Below are 19,824 nucleotides of genomic sequence, written 5' to 3'. Positions count from 1 at the left end.
CTGCTGTCCTGTTTTGGGTAATAAAGGACAGCCAGTACACGTATCAACTGATAGGTATGTCTGGTTTTTTTGTCACTGATTATGCAAGGTGACAGGGAGTGAGTCGTGCGCAGTCAGCTGGTACATGGTAGAAATGAATAATTAGACAGTACTTTTATCCTTTTCAAGTGGGAGCACAAGTACAGCTGATGACTGGACAGGCAGGTGATATTGAGCAGACTATCCATCCAAGTCAGAGGAAAATAAAACAGTACATTTCCTCCAGGATTGCCCTGTACACAGACTCTCGCAGAAAGTACCTCATATGCCACATGCCTGTCCAAATCAGACCCACAATGTTCAAGAGTAAAAAATAATAATATACACTGAGATCCAGATAAAAAGCACTGGTGGACCGCATGTGTCCACAGGCCTTGTAATAGAGAAGTGGGATCTAGGGTGACACTTATCAATGAATTAAGACAAATGTGAGCATTCATACTACAGTTTTGTAAGTTCACCATCTGTGGATGCTTGTGTTCATAAGCATGCCTCTAGTGTTCCAGCAAAAGGATGGCATCCATCCTTGGGGGCACGTGTTCCATATTAGTTCAGGACAATAAGAAACTACTGTGCAAGTTTTAGGTCTTCTTAAAACAGGTAAAATAATGGAAAAAACAATTGAGAATAAATGGTAAATGTGAGGAAATGGGGTGTATTCTATGGAGTGGTTGTGCATCGTCACTGTGTAATAGACTTGCCAACCCTTTTAGGACCCTCGGGTTTCGTTTATCAAACCTTCAGCTCAACCGTGGGTAGCTGTGACTGAGCAGCAAAGCTTATGGAAAGGAACAAATGTAAAGCACTGAAACAGCATTCAAACAACTGAAGAAATCGACAGGGCACCAAAGAAATCACTCATCAATTTATAACAATAGACTATTTTTATGCATTTGTAGGCACCACAACGAAAAAGATCCACCAGAGGGTTCCAGAGACATAGAATTTACAAGGTACAGTAAGTTATTTTTTCTCTCAACCACATAGGCAGTTGCAAATTCAAGGAATTTGACACTTAGAAATGTTTTCACCAAAATGTTTGGGCTTGTTGTAATGAGATCCTTGGAGTCACATTAGGCTACCAACTCCAGTAGGGAGCCAGTCAGAGGGACCATGAAGGCCTTCACAAACAGTTACCTCAGCAGGTGAAGCAATCCTCCTTAAGTTCCAGGCACTTTTATCCTTTGCAGGCATTTCCTATGGAAGTGGTCCAGATGCAAGGGAGGAAGGATGCTGCAGATGCTCAAAGGATGCTATGGGTGGGATGGATGAGAAGAGGTTAACAGGGTCTTACTGGAACTGCTCCTCGGTCCAAGAAAGGCTTGAGAGGGTCCTCATCATAGAGTCATTGTCCCTCAAAGTTCTCTTGGTGCTGGAAGAAGCCCATTTGCCAATGGACTGCGGGTCGCCTAATATCACAGTCACAGACTAATCCTTCCTGGCGCGTTAACATCCTCTGGGGGTCCCAGCTGCACCTCGACCACACTCCCATGCTCAGCGAACTTGGGTGTAACATTGTGCGTCGAGTCCTGGTACTGCACGGTGGAGGTTGGCAGCAGGTTAAAGACTTTGGGCTACCAACTTGTCCCAGCAGGCCTCTCAGCTGTTGTGTCTCTGTGTGGCCATTTCTTTGCTTTGGCTGGGCTCTGGAGATGGCTTCTCTTCGAGCAAAATGCAGCAGGCACAGTCCCTCTGCTTTGCTAGCCACCAAATTCAGCAGGCACGCCCCTCCTCGGTCCTACTTCCAGTCCAGTCGAGAACTCAGTTTTGGGTGCCAGTAATGCCCTATTTATGGTCAGAAATTGCCCTCATGGTAGGATGCGGTTGGCAGCTAATGGGTTACTAGGTCCCTTCCCTCTAGATGACCACTTCCTGGGAAGTGTGGCATCTGGCTATCCCAGGATGCACAATTCTGCTAACACCCAAGATGGCAGAACCAGTCTCTCTGCGTTCAGAGCTTCCTAGCAAAAGCGTGAGGTGTGGCTACCAAGGGGGCTACACGCCCCTGGAAAACCGGTGTTACAACTGGTTTCCCCTTCCCTGTCCCTAGTGCAGCTTGTCCACCTAAATAATGGAGCAGCCCCTCTCCCAAGTGTTCCCCATTTGCCCTTCGAAGGTGGCTTTGCCTCTGAAGTTTGCCTTTAGGGCTAACAACTGTGTGGCTTCCTGCCTGGGGGGGGGGGGGGGGGGGGGGGGGAAACAACACCTCTCCCAGTAGCAGGCCTCTAATGTTATCTTTTCTGGGAGTCATTAGCACGTCTCCTCAGGAGGGCAGAAAAGCGGTCTGCAGGACCGGCCCCAAGTACAATAATAAGCAGGCACTGGAAACCTTGGGCAGCTAAAGTGGCAACTACTAACATTGCACTTTGCCCACCAGTGACATTAAATTCGATATAACCATTAGTACAAGGTACTTACACGGGTAACGATGTATCTGGTAGAGACGATTCTAGCCGCAGATTCCTCAACGTAGAATTATCCCCAGGCGTGAACTGGATCCGGAAAACTTTTGCCACAGCATCTCTGCGCGCCGGGGGCGGTACTACGGGACCCCGCCCTGACGTCGTCTGCGGACGTGACGTCAGCGAGGTCACATAAGTCTCACCCCGGCGCGCTGACGTCAGTTTTCTTCGAAGAACTTTTCCGCGCCAAAACACGGAGCCATCAAAAAACTGTGAGAGTATGGGAACAGTGTGCGAGAAAATCAGTGAAACAGAAAGGGAAGAAGCGAATGGTGAGGAACAGCACCATTAGGGACAAGCACTGCATTACTGAGTCATGGAAAAGAAAGAGCAGAGTACTGCTCTGAGAAGCAACCCTGCAAAGCGAAGGCGACATCCTCCCTGGAGGCAGAAAAGATGTGAAAAATGTCGTGGCAGACGACAAAGTCTGCAACCACAAGCCAGAACAGTGAAGGGCAATAAGTCCTGAACAGATGAGTAACGACAAATCACCCCAAGACAACACTATCAAGGAGTGTCGTATCCTCTGTAAAAGGCAAAGGGCCGAGGCACAGCCAAGAGACCCCAACCCAGAGGATTGCAGAGAAGCAATGAAAAAAAGGAGGAAAAAGGATGAGTAGCCCCCACACTGGAAGAACCAGGGTGCAAGGATGCAAAAGTACACATGAACCTACCGTCCAATTACCAGAAAGAAACAGAACGAAGCATCCCGCCAGGGAGGAAGAGAAAGAGGGCACCCGCAGAAAACAGTCACCCGGAGGGAGGCGAGTGCAGAAGACCAGGCTGAAGGGTCCTCGCAGAACGGGGAGGAAGGGCGGGCCGTGAAGGAATCTGCGGCTAGAATCGTCTCTACCAGATACATCGTTACCGAAGGTTAGTAACTTGTACATCTGATAGAGACTACTAGCTGCAGGTTCCTTAACGTAGAATAGATACCCTAGCCATACCCAAATGGGAGGAGGGCTGCGAGAGAACCTCACCAGCTTGGAAGAACACAGGGCCCCAACAGGGGATGTGTCATGGGGACAGGAAGGACGGCTTAGCCCCCTCCAAGCAGAAGGAAGCAAGAAGGAGACGGAAAGGCCAGAATACCACAAGCCTACCCGAGGAGCAAGGGGTGTCCGCCAGAAAGCCCGGAGGGACAGACAGCACCAAGCGAGTACCAAAGGAAGAGAAGAACCACCCGCAATCCAAGGAGAAGAGGTGGAATGGAGGCAGAGCAAACCTCAGGAGAACACACACAGCGAAGGGTACAGCTGAACGGGCGTCAGCCCCAAGGCAGGGAACAAGGCAGGAACGCACCCACAGCCGACAAGCGCAGACGTGAGAAGGAAGACACAAACGCGCAAAGCTCCAGCAAGCAAGGGACAGGAGCACACGGTTACACGCCGAGGCCCCCGGTGGTGGACCATAACTACCAGGCATGCGCAGCAGACAACTGGCAAACACTATGAAACAGCTTGCCCAGAACAAGCCGAGCGCAAGACGAAGACAGAGGCAAGGTAACCCCAGAACAAGCCCTAGAGAAGGACTGTCCCCAGTAGACCCACCCGGCCCACGAAGAGAAGTAGGACAGGCCAGAAGAGAAAGAGGAGCAGAGCCCCCCCAAGAAGCAGACGGGGGCGCCCCTGGAACCCAAGGCAGAGGCCCAGGCCGAAATGTCAGATAACAAGGTGGAAACACCAAGACACGATGCCGTAGACGGCATGAGAAAAGGCGGTCTGGTGAACCCGCGGCTGAAGAGGAAAGGCAAAACGCACATAAGCAGATACCCCGCAGGAACAAGGGGCAAAATGGACGACAGGGAAGCCCTGTAAAAGCAAGATACTGAGCCAGACAGAACCTGGAGCAGCGGAAGCTGCGATAAGGTGGAAGAAAAAGAAAGAACCGCACCAAGCGGTATACAGTGACGCCAGGAAAACGCTAGGAACCCGAGAAGGTATCCACACATGCCAAGCTTAGGACAGGCTATACAATAGCCAACACGTACCCCACCTAGGGTATGACACGTCCCCAAACAAAACAGGGGAACACCTCTTAGGGAAACTCGCAGCAGAGGTCAATAACATAAAAGACCTGTGGAGAACACCACAAGCGGCTTACCAATCAGCCAAAAAATACACAGATGGTCCAACCTGAGGACCCATGCGGCTTCACTAACTGCGGAAAATCACTTACCACAAAAGCTGAAGGGCTGAACCAGCAGCCAAAAGAACAGAGGGGCCAACTTAAGGACCCGGAAGACATTCCAAGCCACCCACAGCACACTGACGGGCCAACCTATACACAAGGCCCCAAGGACAAAGGTGAGATAAACGCCTCCCAGAAGACACCGGAGGACCGACAAGCCTAAGTCTACGGAAGGAGAGGAGGACAGAGCCCCGCAAGGAGTCATTTAATAGCGGAGTCCGCATGGGTGTTAAACAGAATCCCATCAAAAGGCAGGTCAACAAGACGCTCCAGAATATTCTCCGGAAAGACGCTATCCCACAACCAAGCATGGCGGCGGAGGGCCACAGAACTTGCCATAGCACGGGCGAGAGAATCAGACACCCAAGGCTGAACGGAGAATAAAGGCAGCTAACTCCGACCATCCCGCACATGGTGCCACAGATCAGCGCAGGCACCTTCGTGGGAGGTACGAGACAGAAGGGACTCTGCGGAGTCTCACAGGTCGGAAGTAGCACTGGCCAACACACAAAGTGTGCTGAGCGCGCAGAGCAGCACTAGTGGAAGCGAAAATGTTACGCCCCCAGGAATCCAACCACCGGGCCTCCCGTGACGGAGGAAGCAACACTGAAGGCAAGGAAGGAAAAGCAGTCTGTAGGACAGGGCCTTGGGCAGATGGGTGGGAAAAAAAGGCAGACTGGATCGTGCAGGGCAAGACGGTGTAGGGTAAAGGAGCGGCTGAGGCACCGGATCCCCCATAGCAGGACGCCCCCGAGAAGAGAGTTGTGGAGCAAAGCTTAAAATGGGAGAGGCGGCTCCCCTCCACCAGAGTCCTGGTGGAGAACCTGCAACAAGTGGTCCGTTGGGAGTGGAGCGACCGGGTTGCCTAATTGCAAAATGACGATGGCCTTGGAGATGGCCCGGACAAAGGCTACACTCGCCTCTGTAGGGTGTCGTGGGGGGGAAAGCAACTTCTCTGTGGGCGAAGGCTGTCCCTGCGCCCAGCTGGAGGAAGAAAAGGCCAGCCCCTGTAGGATGGAAGACCCATGGATGAGTGAGGGGCCTGAGGGGTCTCAGGAGAAGGCAGAGATGCCTGCGGGGCAGTCAACTGCAAGGTGCGGAAGAGCGGGTCCGGGGACTGCGGATGCCTGTGACAAGACCGATCTGGACAAGCGGGCCGAAAGCAATTTCATCCAGCGCTCCCGCAAAGACATCGGCTTGAGATGCTGACAAGCTTATCAGTCCGTAGAATCATGGTGCTCGCCCAAACACCACATACAAATAGGGTGAGGGTCAGTCGCCGAAATCTGACACGCACAAGAAGCACACGTCTTGAAACCCGAAGGCATCGCACACTGTTCCCAACGCAAAGGTGTTAAAAAAGGCCTGAAAACAGGTCAAGGGAACACACTTCGGATCTGCGTTGCACACGGAAAAGAAGGAAACTGACGTCAGTGCGCTGGGGTGGGACTTATGTGACCTCGCTGACGTCACGTCCACGGACGTCGTCAGGGTGGGGTCAAATGGTACCGCCCCCAGCTCGCAGAGATGCTGTGGCAAAAGTTTTCCGGATCCAGTCTCACGCCTGGGGATAATTCTACGTTAAGGAATCTGCGGCTAGTAGTCTCTATCAGAAAATCGGATTTAAAGCGCTGATTCTTTTTCTACTTAACAGTACCAATTTTAGTAGTCTTATTCAGAAGTTAGCAGGTCTGGGGTGTCAGCCTGTAACTCTGTACTTGCCAATATGGCTACTTACCTTTCCACAGTAAAAACAACAATCTATGGTATCGACTGCTGGAACATGTAACAGTGCGTGATCTACTTTTTATCAAAGTGACATACATTTACTAATAGAGGTTTGGACTTTGACGTTACCTTAAATGGAAAAGTCGAGTTAGCAGTTTAAACCTGCTCTTCCAGTCTGCAGTGGCCTGGGTACCCCTGAGACCATATACCAGGGACTTACAAGAAAGTCAGGCTATGCCAATTGAGGATAAGGCAATTAAACATGCAGCATTTTAAGGGCGAGAGCACGTGCACTGAACTATTTAGTAGGGTTCAGGGCATTCCAGAGCAATAACACCAGTACCTAGTAGTCAAAATAGGGGCAGAATGTAGGGGTAAACTTGCAAAAAGCCTGTTTCCTTACAGTAAACTAGTAGCAAAATAAACGGGAAACTTATGCAGATTTCAATAATTACATGCAAAAAGCAAACACAGAAATTACACAGTGTTTCATAATGTAAAGGGATGAAGGAGAAGAGAATCCAAGTACATCTTGTTCACAGTCCAATATCCTAACTTTCTTTAAATGTATAGCTTCCCTATCAATGCCCTGGCTAAAAAGCACGAGCAACAAAACAGCCAACGAATTAAGCCAAAACAGTGAAGTAGGAGACCAAAATTTAAACTAATTAAATTTCTAAGCAATTATCTACAATAAGTCCGCCGACTGTGGTGGCTTAGTGGACTAATGCGTCCACTGTAGGGGCCTGAGTTCGACCTCATGGTCCCATGTTCAAACCCCAGCGGGTCCACTCAGCCTTTCATCCTTCTGAGGAGGTCGATAAAATGAGTATCATTGAGCTGGATAACAAACATCTGTTATTCAGTGCCAAGAAACCCTTGGGGGAATGTGCACTTTACAAATACAGGTTGTGTTATCAGTAATCAAACAAAGTACCCAGAACACAAGAACCTCATAAAAAGAAAGCAAACATTATGTCTGAGCCTCATGAAAGTTATCTTTACTTAAAGCCCTTCCATCACTGTAATCTAATTTACAAGATATTCAGGAATACAATATCTTAAAATATCCAATCAAATCTTAAACATGCTGTCACTTTTTTAATTAAAATAAAAGTACAATGTGAAGGTCATTATTTAAGGAAAGTTGTTATGTAAGAAATCTATAAGAATACCAGGTTGTTCCTAGATGCATTAGTTAAAGGTTAAAAACATTCCTGTCAAGACTATATATAGTTACGTTTCATCATGCAAAGTTTTGTTCAGATTTGGACGTTTTCCTCTGGTTATTTCTATTTGAATATTTTGGGGTTATTATGCCACATACGAGGAAGTATCTGCCACTCGATATATCTATCATTATCATCACACAACACCTTGCTGTATGTAATCTTATAAACTGAAGCATGTGTTTAACATTTTAACTTTATCATTCCATTTTTCTGGTATACAGGATGGTTCCTACCTCCAGGTTATAGAGCACTCGGAAAGTTGACATTCCTGGGGCTGAAGATCGGAAAAGACTTTCCAAGATAGAACTGGCACTTGGTTGGTGTTGATGTTTCGCAGACAGAGATGGGGATTTTGAAGACTGAGATCCTTGAGATTCTGACAAAAGGGTCTTCTGGTTGGATTAAGCAGAGGCAATACCTTATTAAGCACAATGGTATAACGTTGGAGAATTTATTAAAGCTACGCAAAAACAAAACAAAGAAAGACAGTAGCTAGAGTGCCCAAGAGTTGTTTTATAGTTTGACATGCTTAAGTGTGCCCATTCTTCAGCAGGCGGAAAATCCTCATACACGCATCAGTTTAAAACATAGCTAAAGAAGCAGTTACTTACCTTTGGCAAAAATACTTTTAGATGTATGAGATATTTTTCCTTCAAAGACTACTCCTAATGAAACTTCATCAAAGCTGAGGAATAGTTTTCCGTAATGCCAGCTTACCAGCACCAACGCCAGTCAGTATGATGTCATGTTCAGATATCTCTGAAATGGGTCCATGAAATTGTCCCTGGTGACATCAGTTACCCCATTCTATCGGGGTCAGGACAAAATCAAAACTGAACATAGTGTGATAAGGAATATGTGGGAAGATACTATATCGATAAGAAGAACAAGTTACTTGCATTCAGTAAAGCTGCTTCTGGTGACTACTCTAACTGCACACAACTCCCATTTAGGATATTTCTAGGAATTATCAAATCCTAAAGCAGCAGTTCTCATGCACCAACAGGTAGCATAATCAAACTCTGCAACTGCCTTCTTCCCCAGAAGGGACAAAGCACAGGCACATATAGGCAGCACCCCTGCTCGCTGATGTCAGTTTCTGTATAGTTTTGGTTCCTTTATGCCCTCAGGTGTGGATAAACTCGAACAAATTGCAGGTGACACTGCTGAAAATATATTCCATATAGATTCAGGGTAAGCAAAATTAGTTTAAGTGTATATCCTGAAAATGTTGCTTGGCACAGGTCTTCATGGAACAATGTTGAGCACCCTGATTTAAAGTAAGATCAATGCCTTGCAGATAGTGGCTTCTCCTAAGAGACAACTGATTACCACTCAGGTAATTTCTTCAATGAAAGTTTATGCAATACTTAGTAAAATGATTGGAAGATTAATAAATAAAAGTTGAATGCCTTTTTCTGTCTACGAAACACATGCATCAGACTTTACCTGCCTTCCTACTACTATTTTCTTTCATAATCAAAGTAGACCAGGGAAATGCATCGTCTCCTTCCCACTACAGTCAGCAATTACAGCACTATTGCAGTGCCATGTGTCTGTCTCGGCTCCCTGTACCAACAGCTCTGAACTCAGTCCCTTCTTCTCTTCCAGGAGCTGGCTGAGAGTAGTGTAAACGAACAAGTTACTTACCTTTGGTAACGCACTATCTGGTAGAGACAGGATCTAGCTGCAGATTCCTTCCTTTAGAATCTTCCCCAGGCACCAGACTGGATCCAGATTTATTTTTCCCATAGTACATCCATGCACCGGCAGAGTGCATCGCGAGACTCCATATCGAAGTCGTCCACCGGATGTAACATCAACAGAGTCCATATAACTTGCTCGCAACAGTCTTTTGTGACTACTTTCCGCACTTGAAACACAGAGCCCCAAACTGACACGGCCTATTGAACTGTGCGCTTAAACAAAAGACTCTAATATGTCAAATCAATACTGAATTTCTAACCAAAAAATTCAGTATGTGAATATCTTGATCAGATCTTGAGATGAACAATAATTCTTACGTCCAATATCACAGAATTCTCTTTTTCTACTTAGCTTTTTTTTATTTTACAAAAAATAAAGACACAACAATCAAGACCAAACAGGATCCAATTCGCAGAAGTGGGGAGGAGGGGAGGGCCATTCAGGAATCTGCAGCTAGATCCTGTCTCTACCAGATAAAGCGTTACCGAAGGTAAACAACTTGTTTATCTGATCGAAACATCCAGCCGCAGATTCCTTACTTTAGAATCAAATGCCAAAGCCATACCTAACCCAGAGGAGGGTCTGCAAACTGTAACCACGAAAAGTCTCATACTAAGACTAACCCAGTCCAGAAGAAGAGAATAGACTGGAAATTTAAGATCATGTAGGTGAGCCTAAACATACCTAACGAAATGAGGTCCCCTTAAAAGGGGTCATTGGTAAATAAAGCTGCAAGACACATAAACCATGGGAATAATCTACCCATGTCAGTAAGACAAACTAGCTTTAGAAACTCTCGCCTCACCATAACTGTAGATACAACCACAGTACAAAAAGAATGATAGATCTGTAATAGACATAGATTAGTTATGGATTCCTCACCTTAGAATTACCCGCAGGAGTTAGACTGGATCCGGAGAATTGTTTCCTCAGGTGGTGTCGGTCGGCTCTGTGTTAGTCGTTGGGGGCGTGGTCGCCGGAATGGTGTCGCGGTATCTACTTAGACGCCGCCCTCGCGCACGGACGTCAGTTCTTTACACAACATTCCATGCCAGAGGCACAGAGCCATGCAAGACACTGACCACTGGTGCACGAAAACTAGGGCCCAGAAAGGGAGTCCCTTACTCTAGAAGTCGGTTCACAGAACGGGGAGGATGGGTGGGGCGGTGAGGAATCCATAACTAATCAAGGTCTTACAGATATATCGTTACCGAAGGTAAGTAACTTGTTCATCTGGAAGAGACAATTAGTTATGGATTCCTCACCTTAGAATAGATACCCCAGCAATACCAACCCTGGAGGTGGGTCTGCGAACCAAGTTCACACCAGAAAGTCCTGGAGAACTGAACGGCCAAAGAAGCAGTCTCTCCGAACTTGGCTGTCCTGGCAGTAGTGTTTGGTAAAGATGTGCGGTGAATCCCACGCAGCTGCCTGGCAGATCTCATGAAGAGGGACTCCTTGCCCCAAAGCAGTAGTAGCTGCCATTGCCCTGGTGGAATGGGCACGCAACCCTACTAAAGGTTCCTTTTTCACCAAGGAATAGCAGATTTTTATACAAAGAACGACCCTTTGAGAGATGGTCCATTTTTGTACGGCCCAACCTTTCTTGGCGCCCACATAGCCAACAAGTTGGTCATCCACCCAGAATTGTCTTGTGCGATCCAGATTGAAGGAAAGCGCAAGTTTTGGATACAGACGATGGAAGGATGCAGAGGCGGAAAGAAGGTGGGCAAAGCTATGGTATGTCCTATGTGGAAAGAGGTAACCACTTTAGGAAGGGTAGAAGGCCTAGTGCGAAGGACAGCTTTGTCTGGATGAACAGACAGGAAAGGAAGTGTAGAAGAAAGGGCCTGAAGCTCACTCACCCTCAGAGAAGGGGTGATGTCAACCAAGAAGGTAGTTTTCAAAGTTAAAAAAGTCTGAGAGGACAATTATGTAGCGCCTCAAAGGGAACGCACATAAGATAAGTCAGAACCCAGTTCAAGTCCCACTGGGGCATTACGAAAGGAATAGGAGGGAAGAGATAAGTAATGCTCTTGAGGAATCTATTTACAATAGGGGATTTGAAAAGAGAAGGTTAATCAGGAAGCCTAAGAAAGGCTGAAATGGCTGAGAGATCGCCCTTAAGAGTGCCCAGAGCAGAGCCCTGCAGGGCCAAAGAAAGGAGGATAAAGAGAACCTCAGAAAGAGTGGCGGAAAGGGGATCAACAGCCTTTGCTATGCACCATTCCACAAATTTGTTCCATCTGCAGGCGTATACCGTTTTAGTGGAGGGACACCTGGCTGACAAGATAATGTTACAGACTTCGGGAGCAAGGTCGAAAGCCGTCAACTGCCGCCACTCAATCTCCAGGCAAGGAGGTGGAGGCTGGACAGGTTCAGGTGGAGGACAGTCCCCCTACTGCTGCAACGGAAGATACTCCTGAAGAGGCAGTCTGATCAGAGGATTGATGGCCATGTACAAGAGCTCGGGATACCAGACTCTTCGTGCCCAATCCGGAGCCACAAGAATGACTTGGGCCCGGTCGCGCTTGATCTTCTTCAGCACTCTGGGCAGAAGTTCTATAGGCAGAAAGACGTATGGCAGACTGCAACTCAACTTTTGCGACGAAAAGCGTCGCCTAGCGAGTGCCATCTTGGAAATTCCAACGCACAGAACTGCTGACAAGGCTCCCCAACGGCTAAAAGACAGCTTGCACCACCTCGCCATTCATGATCCATCATGCATCTGCGGGTGAGTTCGTACGCTCTGGCGTTCAGAGAACCTGCCAGGTGTTGAACCACCAGGGATATGCCCCGATGTTCCAGCCATGTCCAAAGGAGGAGAGCCTCTTGACATAGGGTCCACAACCCCACCCCTTCCTGTTTGTTGCAGTACCACATGGCGGTGGTATTGTCCTTGAAAACCTGCACTACTCTTCCCCGGACAGAGGGAAGAAATGCCTTTAATGCAAGACGTTTCGCCAGAAGCTCCAGAAGGTTGATGTGGAGCCCGGACTACGCCGGAGACCAGAGGCCTCTGATCTCCGCCTCTCCTATGTGGCCACCCCACCCCAGAAATGCATCCGTCAACAATGTAAACTCTGGTTGGGGAAGGGAGAGGGATTTGCCGTTGACCCGTTAAACATCACTGCAATTGGCGTGCAGTGCCCTCCGAGATCTGGACACAATCGGAAAGAATCCCCTGATGCTGTGCCCACTGGAACTTCAGGTCCCACTACAGAGCCCGCATATGCCATCTGGCATGGTCCACCAGCAGGATGCAAGAGGCCATGAGGCCATGAGGCACAGCAGCCTTAGGGTCATTCTGACCGAAGCCCTGGATAGATGCTGAGAGATCAGAATCTTAGCCCGAATATCCGGGACTCGCTGCTCAGGAGGATGAACCCGAAACTGTTGTGTGCATAACCGCTCCGTTGAAGAGGCGCTTTTGAAAGGGAGCCATGTTAGACTTTGGATGTTGATAGTGAACCCCAGTGAATGCAGGAGGTCTGCTGTACACTGGAGGTGGGAGACGACTGCCTGGGGCGAGCTCGCCTTCAACAGCCAGTCATCGAGATAGGGGAAGACTGGAACCCCTTATGCGACCAGTGCCATCACCTTTGTGAACACCCGAGGGGCGCTGGTAAGGCCAAAGGGGAGCATGGTAAACTGAAAATGCTCATGGCCTACCGTGAACCTTATGTAACGCTGGCGGGCCGGGGTTGTGAAAATAAGGGTCCTGCAAGTCCAACGCTACCAATCAGTCTCCCGGGTCGAGGGCAGACAGGACCTGAGCCGGTGTCAACATTTTGAACTTCTCCTTCTGGGAGAAGTGGTTGACATTCCTGAGATCCAAGATAGGACGCAGGCCCTTGTCCTTCTTGGGCACCAGAAAGTAGTGGGAATAGCAACCATGACCTACTTCTGGGACAGGAACTCGCTCGATGGCTCCCTTGGCTAAGAGTGCCGTAACTTCCTGCTGGAGCGGGAGGTGGAAGCGAGGCCTAAGGGGCTGGCCGTATCCCTAGAATCCTTAAAACGTTCAAGTGCGATGGCTGCCTTGTCGCCAAATAGGCAATGGCCATCAAAGGGCATGTCAAAAAGCATTGCTTGGACATCATCCGAAAAGCCAGTGGACCTCAAGCAGGCATAGAGTCGCAGTGCTACTTATGTGGAAATCATCCTGCCCAGTGAGTCGGCGGTGTCCAGCCCACACCGGATCGCGAACTTTGCTGCGTCTCTCCCTTTGGCACCAGCACAGGAGAGCAAGGCCCTGGCCTCCTCCAGGCACTGTGGAAGCACCTGCACAACCATGTCCCACACTGAGTGGCAGTAACGCCCAATAAATAGTGTTCACAAGCGCAGTCCAAAGCTGGAGGAAGAAAACATCTTCCCAAGGTAGTTCAGCTTCTTGGATTCCCTATCAGGTGGTGTGATAGGGAATGCGTCTTTTCAGGTTGAGGCTTGGACTACCAAGCTCTCTGGGGTAGCGTGGGAAGAGAGGAAAATGGGGTCGCCTGGGGTAGGGCGGTAGCGTCGGGCAATCATCCTGTCCACAGGAGCCCCTGTATTGGGCTTGGACCTAGTGCCCAAAAGGATGTTCGTAAGGGCCTCACTTAACGGTATCAGGGGCTTCGAAGAGGCCGCTGCCGCCTGAAGCACCTCGGTCAGGAGGTTAGTCCTGACCGCCACCGTAGGAAGCTCGAGGTTTAGGCCCTCGGCTGCCCTACGCAATACCACTGCTTAAGACGTACCCTCCTCCGTAGCCACGGGGTGGGGGAGGGGGGGAAGCATGCCAAGGTCTGTGGAGGTATTCAGAACACTGGCGTCACCCAACTCCTCTCTCCAGTCCGGTTCCTCTAACTGATCTGCAAGAGGGTCCACAGACCTCTCCCAGTCCTCCTAACCCTCTCCTGGTAGCTACTAAGGGTGGTAAGAAATATCAGGGGAGAACAGGGGTACAAAAGAACCGATCGGCACCGGTCCCGACATCGGGCGTCATTTGTCCGGCTCGGTGTCCTCATTGAGGGGGAGGCCGAGGCCGACGCCAGCTGGGGACACAACCGGCGGAGTCGGCAAAGTTGTTGTCACTGGATCCTTGGGGGGCCCTGAGGCTCCGAAGCCGTCGGCATCGAAGACCAAGAGCCCCCAGCCGAGTTTGCGGGGCCTGAAGGCGCCGGCAGAGTCGGGCTGCCCAAAGATGGAGTGCAAGGCTTCATAAAAGCTTCGAAGCTGGGCAGGGGTCTCTCCGGCTCCCGGAAAGGGAGGGAAGGCCGGGGTCGACCCAAAAAGGTCTGCGGGCGGAAACGGACTACTACCTCTCGCTTGTCGCGTCGGTCGACGGACGGGGAGAACGCGAAGAGCGACGATGCTTCTTTGCCTTCTTGTGCTTCGACGTTCCAGAACACGAAGACTTCGATGACGAGTGGTGGTGGTGGCACAGCAACTGGTCCCGCAACCTCCCTCTCAACAGGGACCTCGACCGAGCGGACTGCCGGGCCTCGAGAAACTTTCGGGACCGCTCCTGCAAAAACTTCAGGTTCATGTCCAAGCAGTCGGAGCATGACTTAGGGTCATGGTTGCGCTCCAGGCACCAAAGGCACACGAGGTGCAAGTCCATGACTGACATCAGTTTGTGACAGGAGTCAAAAGCCTTAAAGCCGGTTTGACGTGACATCCCTCTGTGCACCAGGAGTCGATCGACTCAAAAAAGGTGTCTACAAAAGTCGCAAAAACTGAGTCAAACAGTGACTCAAGGTACCGCTCTCTCCGGATCTGCGCTAGCTGGTGCCGAAAAAGAAAGAACTGACTTCAGTGAGGGAGGGCGGCGTCTAAGTAGATACCGCAACGTCATTCCGGTGACCACAGCGCCAACGACGAACGCGGAGTCGACCGACGCCACCTATCGTCGCACAGGGATACTGCTGAGGAAAAAATTCTTCGGATCCAGTCTGACGCCTGGGGGTAATTCTAAGGTGAGGTATCCATAACTAATTGTCTCTTTCAGATTTATAAGACAATAAAATCATGAGGAAAGATTAAACTATGGCAATAGGCCTTTAATCACAACCTTATACTAACGTTCGAACAGTACGGTCAAACCCAGTGAACGCAGAACAGCTGGACATGCCACTGAATAACATCTGTAAACCATAGAAGGTCAGGATTGCCCTGTAAAATACACGGAGATAATCCATCCTCCATGGAGAAAACAAACGTTTATATAAAAATGAAGTCAAACGCAACATTAGTCGCTGTTGGCATAGAAGCAGTCCTTCCACCGAATAAAGAACTAGAGCTGTACAAGGACCACTAGAATATCCCATATATACAAAAGTACATATATGAAGACCTAGAAGTAACATCAACGCCCATTTATCCACCAAGAAACATTTTTATATCAAAAGATAGCAAAGAGACAATATGCAGAGAACAGCGACTTAACAATACTCTACTATAGCGGATCATATCTATAGAAAAACAATGACATCCAACCCATAAGGGTAATGGCAAGCTATCTAGAAAACCACCATTAAACAATGGTAGCATAACATCGAATAAGCTAACAATTAAAAAAAATCTTGATAACCTAACTACAACAAAGGTCTGAACAAGACCTTGCTTTCTGTAGAAACCTTCCACCAACAGTCAAGTACAAGACCCAAATCTAAAACTTAAAAAAAGGGATTCTAAAATAAAAGTCCAACATTAATTTGTCTAAACCTCTAGGAACCACACTTCACAATGTGTGAACCAACTTACTGCCCCTAGAGGTAGGAAATCAGGAAAAGTGTTGACTACCAGCAACTATAGACAGAAGCATAGTAAGAAGAAATTGACCCTTAAGAGAGAAAAGATCCTGAAGGTAGGAATACAAGTCCTCTATAAAGGGTAGAAACTTCAAGGCCCATTCTTCTCCCCATCAAGGATCAATCAATGTTAATTCTTCACAGATAAGAAATAGTACAGTACTAGATGGAAATGTTCTTCAAGAACAAAGAAACAATGTTTAGTAATAACGCACAGTGTCATGACCACCCGGAAAAGGGCAAAATATTAAATAACCTTTTCCAAGGGAAGGAATAGAATCACTTAAAATACTATATGTTCCTGAAGATCTATATTAGCATGATATAATACCAGGAAATATCACTGGCCAAAAGACAGTACCTAAATTGTAAAATAATCACAAGTGTTCACAAGACAAGCATTTGTCTAATAATGTTGTACATCAGCAGATGTAGAGAGCTTTATCCACCTTGTAAGCGGAAGACAAGTACCAGACAAAAGCCAAAGCCACATCAACAATAATGTAGACTACCAGATACCTTCTGTGAAATTGTCTGAAGAAAATTTGGGATAAGACGTTTTAGTTCCATACCCTACAAAAACACAATAGACACTTAACATGTCTATTAAGAGGACTTTTTACCTATGCCTCTCATTTAAGGGCAAATCATAAACCCCAAGGCTACGAAGGGGTATGAATACAAAAGTACCACAGAGAACTAATCCAGCACAGAGTAGAACTCAATCCACTTACCTGCGACAAATAATGCATAATCTGAGTAAACGTCTCCCGATTATATATATATATATATATATATATATATATATATATATATATTATCTACTGGCGGTCGCCAGTAGATAGTTATAGTTAGGACCCTCTTACCATAGGAAATCCGCAACATTCTATTTTGAATAACTTTGGCGCCGGTCGACGAATCCTCGCAAAATTTTCAAAATAGGTGGGGCGTTGAGCTCCGCTCCTACCCTGAAAGTCTCGGGGGGATTCGTCAAGCGGGGGCTGAGATAAAAGGGGGGTCCCAAAACGCGTTTTTCCCATGCATTTTTCCATAGGACCTTTAGACAGAGCTACAGCCCGAACGGCTGAACAGAATTTAATGAAATTTGGCAGAGAGGTAGTCCTCAGGTCAAGGAAGTGCCTTTTGTAGGTTTGGTGTAAATCTGTTCAGTAGATTCTGAGAAAATAGCCTTTAAATCAATATATATATATCTGAGCCAGCTTACGGTGCGCTTACGGTGCGCTTACCGTACGCGTACGGTGACGTGCGCGAGCGCGATTCTGATTGGCCGTTAGATCTTAGTAAACATTCGAATCGGTCGAAACCAGGAAGCGGCGGCCGCCATTTTCTCTCTCGCACTCTGACAGGGGGTTGAAAAACAAAGTGCAAAAACATGTAAAGGGGCTGTTTAGACAGCTCCCAAGCACCTAGCCATGTCGAGGGAGTCCCCAACGATCCCCCAAGTGAAAAAAGGCAATTTTAATTTTTTCGAAAATTTCGCCGATTACGCTTACCGTACGCGTACGGTAATAAATAATAAAAAAAAATAAAAAATATCCACATTCTCCCCACCCCGTGTGCAAATGGTGCCCGAAGGGCACCATTTGTGCATGTCTTATTACAGCAAAACAAAACATATATTTTACCTGTCACAACGATGCTCATCATATGTCCTCCATGTGCGCACGGTGCGCGAAGCGCATCGTGCGTTCATGGCCCATCTAGCGTAACGTGGCCACGCGGTGCGCACGGAACGAACTGCGTTAAGTGGGCGCGCACGCCACAAATGGCGTAAAGTAACTTAGCATTTAAAAAACCGTACAAATTCACTGAAAAAACCATAGGTTTCACACACGTTATAGTTGGGAATTAGCATTTAAAAAACCTTGCAAATTCACTGAAAAAACCATAGGTTTCACACATGTTATAGTTCGCTGGACATTTTACTGATAAAAAACAAATGAAATCACCCGTTATAGTTACTGTAGGCAACTATAACTCACGTGACCGTAATACTCTGCTGATGACATATGTGTCTTTATGAAAAAAAAATATTTGTAATATATGTATAGCTAAAATTTAATGGAAGAAGACATGGGCAAATAAGTGTCTAAATACAGTATTAGCATCAGCAGAGGATTACGGTTGCGTGAGTTATAGTTGCCTACAGTAACTATAACGGGGGAATTTCATTGGTTTTTTATCAGTAAAATGTCCAGCTAACTATAACATGTGTGAAACCTATGGTTTTTTCTGTGAATATATATATATATATATATATATATATATATATATATATATATATATATATATATATATATGCACATTTAAAAATGCTCACGACAGCATACAAACAAAACCCGACATAGAGCATAGTATATACCATAAAAGTATCACTCTTGAGCCTCAACTCTTCTCCAGAGTAAATCAAAATGTGAGCTCTGTATATCGGAGCTCAGATAAACAACATAGCACAAATTAGACCCTGAAAAACGGTCATTGATACAGTCTAGTACTTCCAAAGCTAGCAGAATAACCAAGAAAACCACTTATTGTGGAACACAACTTCTGTAATCCCCACTGTCAATGATTAAAAACACTAGGTATCAATAAATCTTTGTATTAAGCAAACACTATTCTGGACGTACAAGATGAAACCTATCATAACTCAGTCGTGTGGATACTTCTCTACACCAGCTCAAATACCAAACTCATGCTTGCAAACTAGCTCAAAATCAACCAGCTCTGTATCGTCTTAACGCCGAATTAGCCTGTTCTTCAAATAAATGGACACCATCAAACGCTATATCTTTGACTCTCCTGCACAGGCTCTGAAAACACAGACTTATGCAGCCATGCATGCCTGAGCAGAGCAACTGACTGAGACATAGCTCTGTCCAAAGAATCATGAAGTCCATTCTACATTTGGTGGTAAATCTTGCCACCTCCCGCCATCTTGCACCACCTACAATACCTCATTCCTGGCTTCCTCGGACAGAGAAGGTAGTCTTTGTGCCACAGAAACCCATAAACCATGAGAAAACCTGCCCATAACAAATGTAGTGTTTAGAGACCTCAAAGCCGAGCTTTTAGAAGAAAATATATTTCTCCCACAACCTTTCAACAATCTGGATTATTTACCTGATGGAACAAAAGGAAGGGCATTAGGATCCGAGAATCTGTAGCAGCTTGAACCAGCAGCCCTTTTGCATTGGGATGTCGCAGAAGACAAAGTGGGTACCTAGAAGCGGGTTGATGCTTATAGCTCACAGCCCGCAGGAAACACAGACAAGGGCCAAATAACAGCAGATGGAGAGTCATCCAAAGAGAATGGAACTGTCGGAGCCTCACCCGACGTCAGCAATAGGAATGGGATCTGCGTCCATCGGCTTTGCCGACGTCACTGGCTGAGTAGACTCCAAAGCCCCGGGGTTGACGCCAACTGGTGCTGCCGACTACATGGGCTGAATGGTCGCCAAAGGTCTGAACCCTGAAGGGCTGTGCACTGGCGCCTTCTCAAATCCGATAGAGTCAGAGGGCCCAACTGTCACAGTGAACGAACCCGCCTGTGTGGATTCAGCCAAGGCACCTCCTACCTCATTGAGACCAGAGGGCGCACCAAAGGGAGACTGATGCCCAAAAACCTTTTGCAGGGAAAAATAATGATGCCGCATT

The 19,824-nt window shown here is 47.3% G+C and overlaps 1 protein-coding gene across 4 annotated transcripts in view; it reads right to left on the bottom strand.

Annotated features, from left to right (window-relative positions):
- The window catches only part of USP24 (ubiquitin specific peptidase 24), a 2,082,369-nt gene that overhangs the window by 1,463,785 nt on the left and 598,760 nt on the right, over positions 1-19,824 (bottom strand). For 2 of the 4 annotated variants that reach the window (XM_085602520.1, XM_085602518.1), the window contains exon 30: positions 7,885-8,043. In XM_085602520.1, the coding sequence (XP_085458646.1) occupies positions 7,885-8,043 (159 nt within the window). The remainder of the gene's footprint in view (positions 1-7,884; positions 8,044-19,824) is intronic. The other 2 variants (XM_085602517.1, XM_085602519.1) reach the window with 1 other exon arrangement.

Source organism: Triturus cristatus, chromosome 4_2 (assembly GCF_964204655.1).
Source record: "Triturus cristatus chromosome 4_2, aTriCri1.1, whole genome shotgun sequence".
In the NCBI taxonomy this organism is placed as follows: domain Eukaryota; kingdom Metazoa; phylum Chordata; class Amphibia; order Caudata; family Salamandridae; genus Triturus; species Triturus cristatus.
The sequence above is the reverse complement of the archived record's forward strand: the minus strand, read 5'-3'. Positions and strand labels throughout refer to the sequence as shown.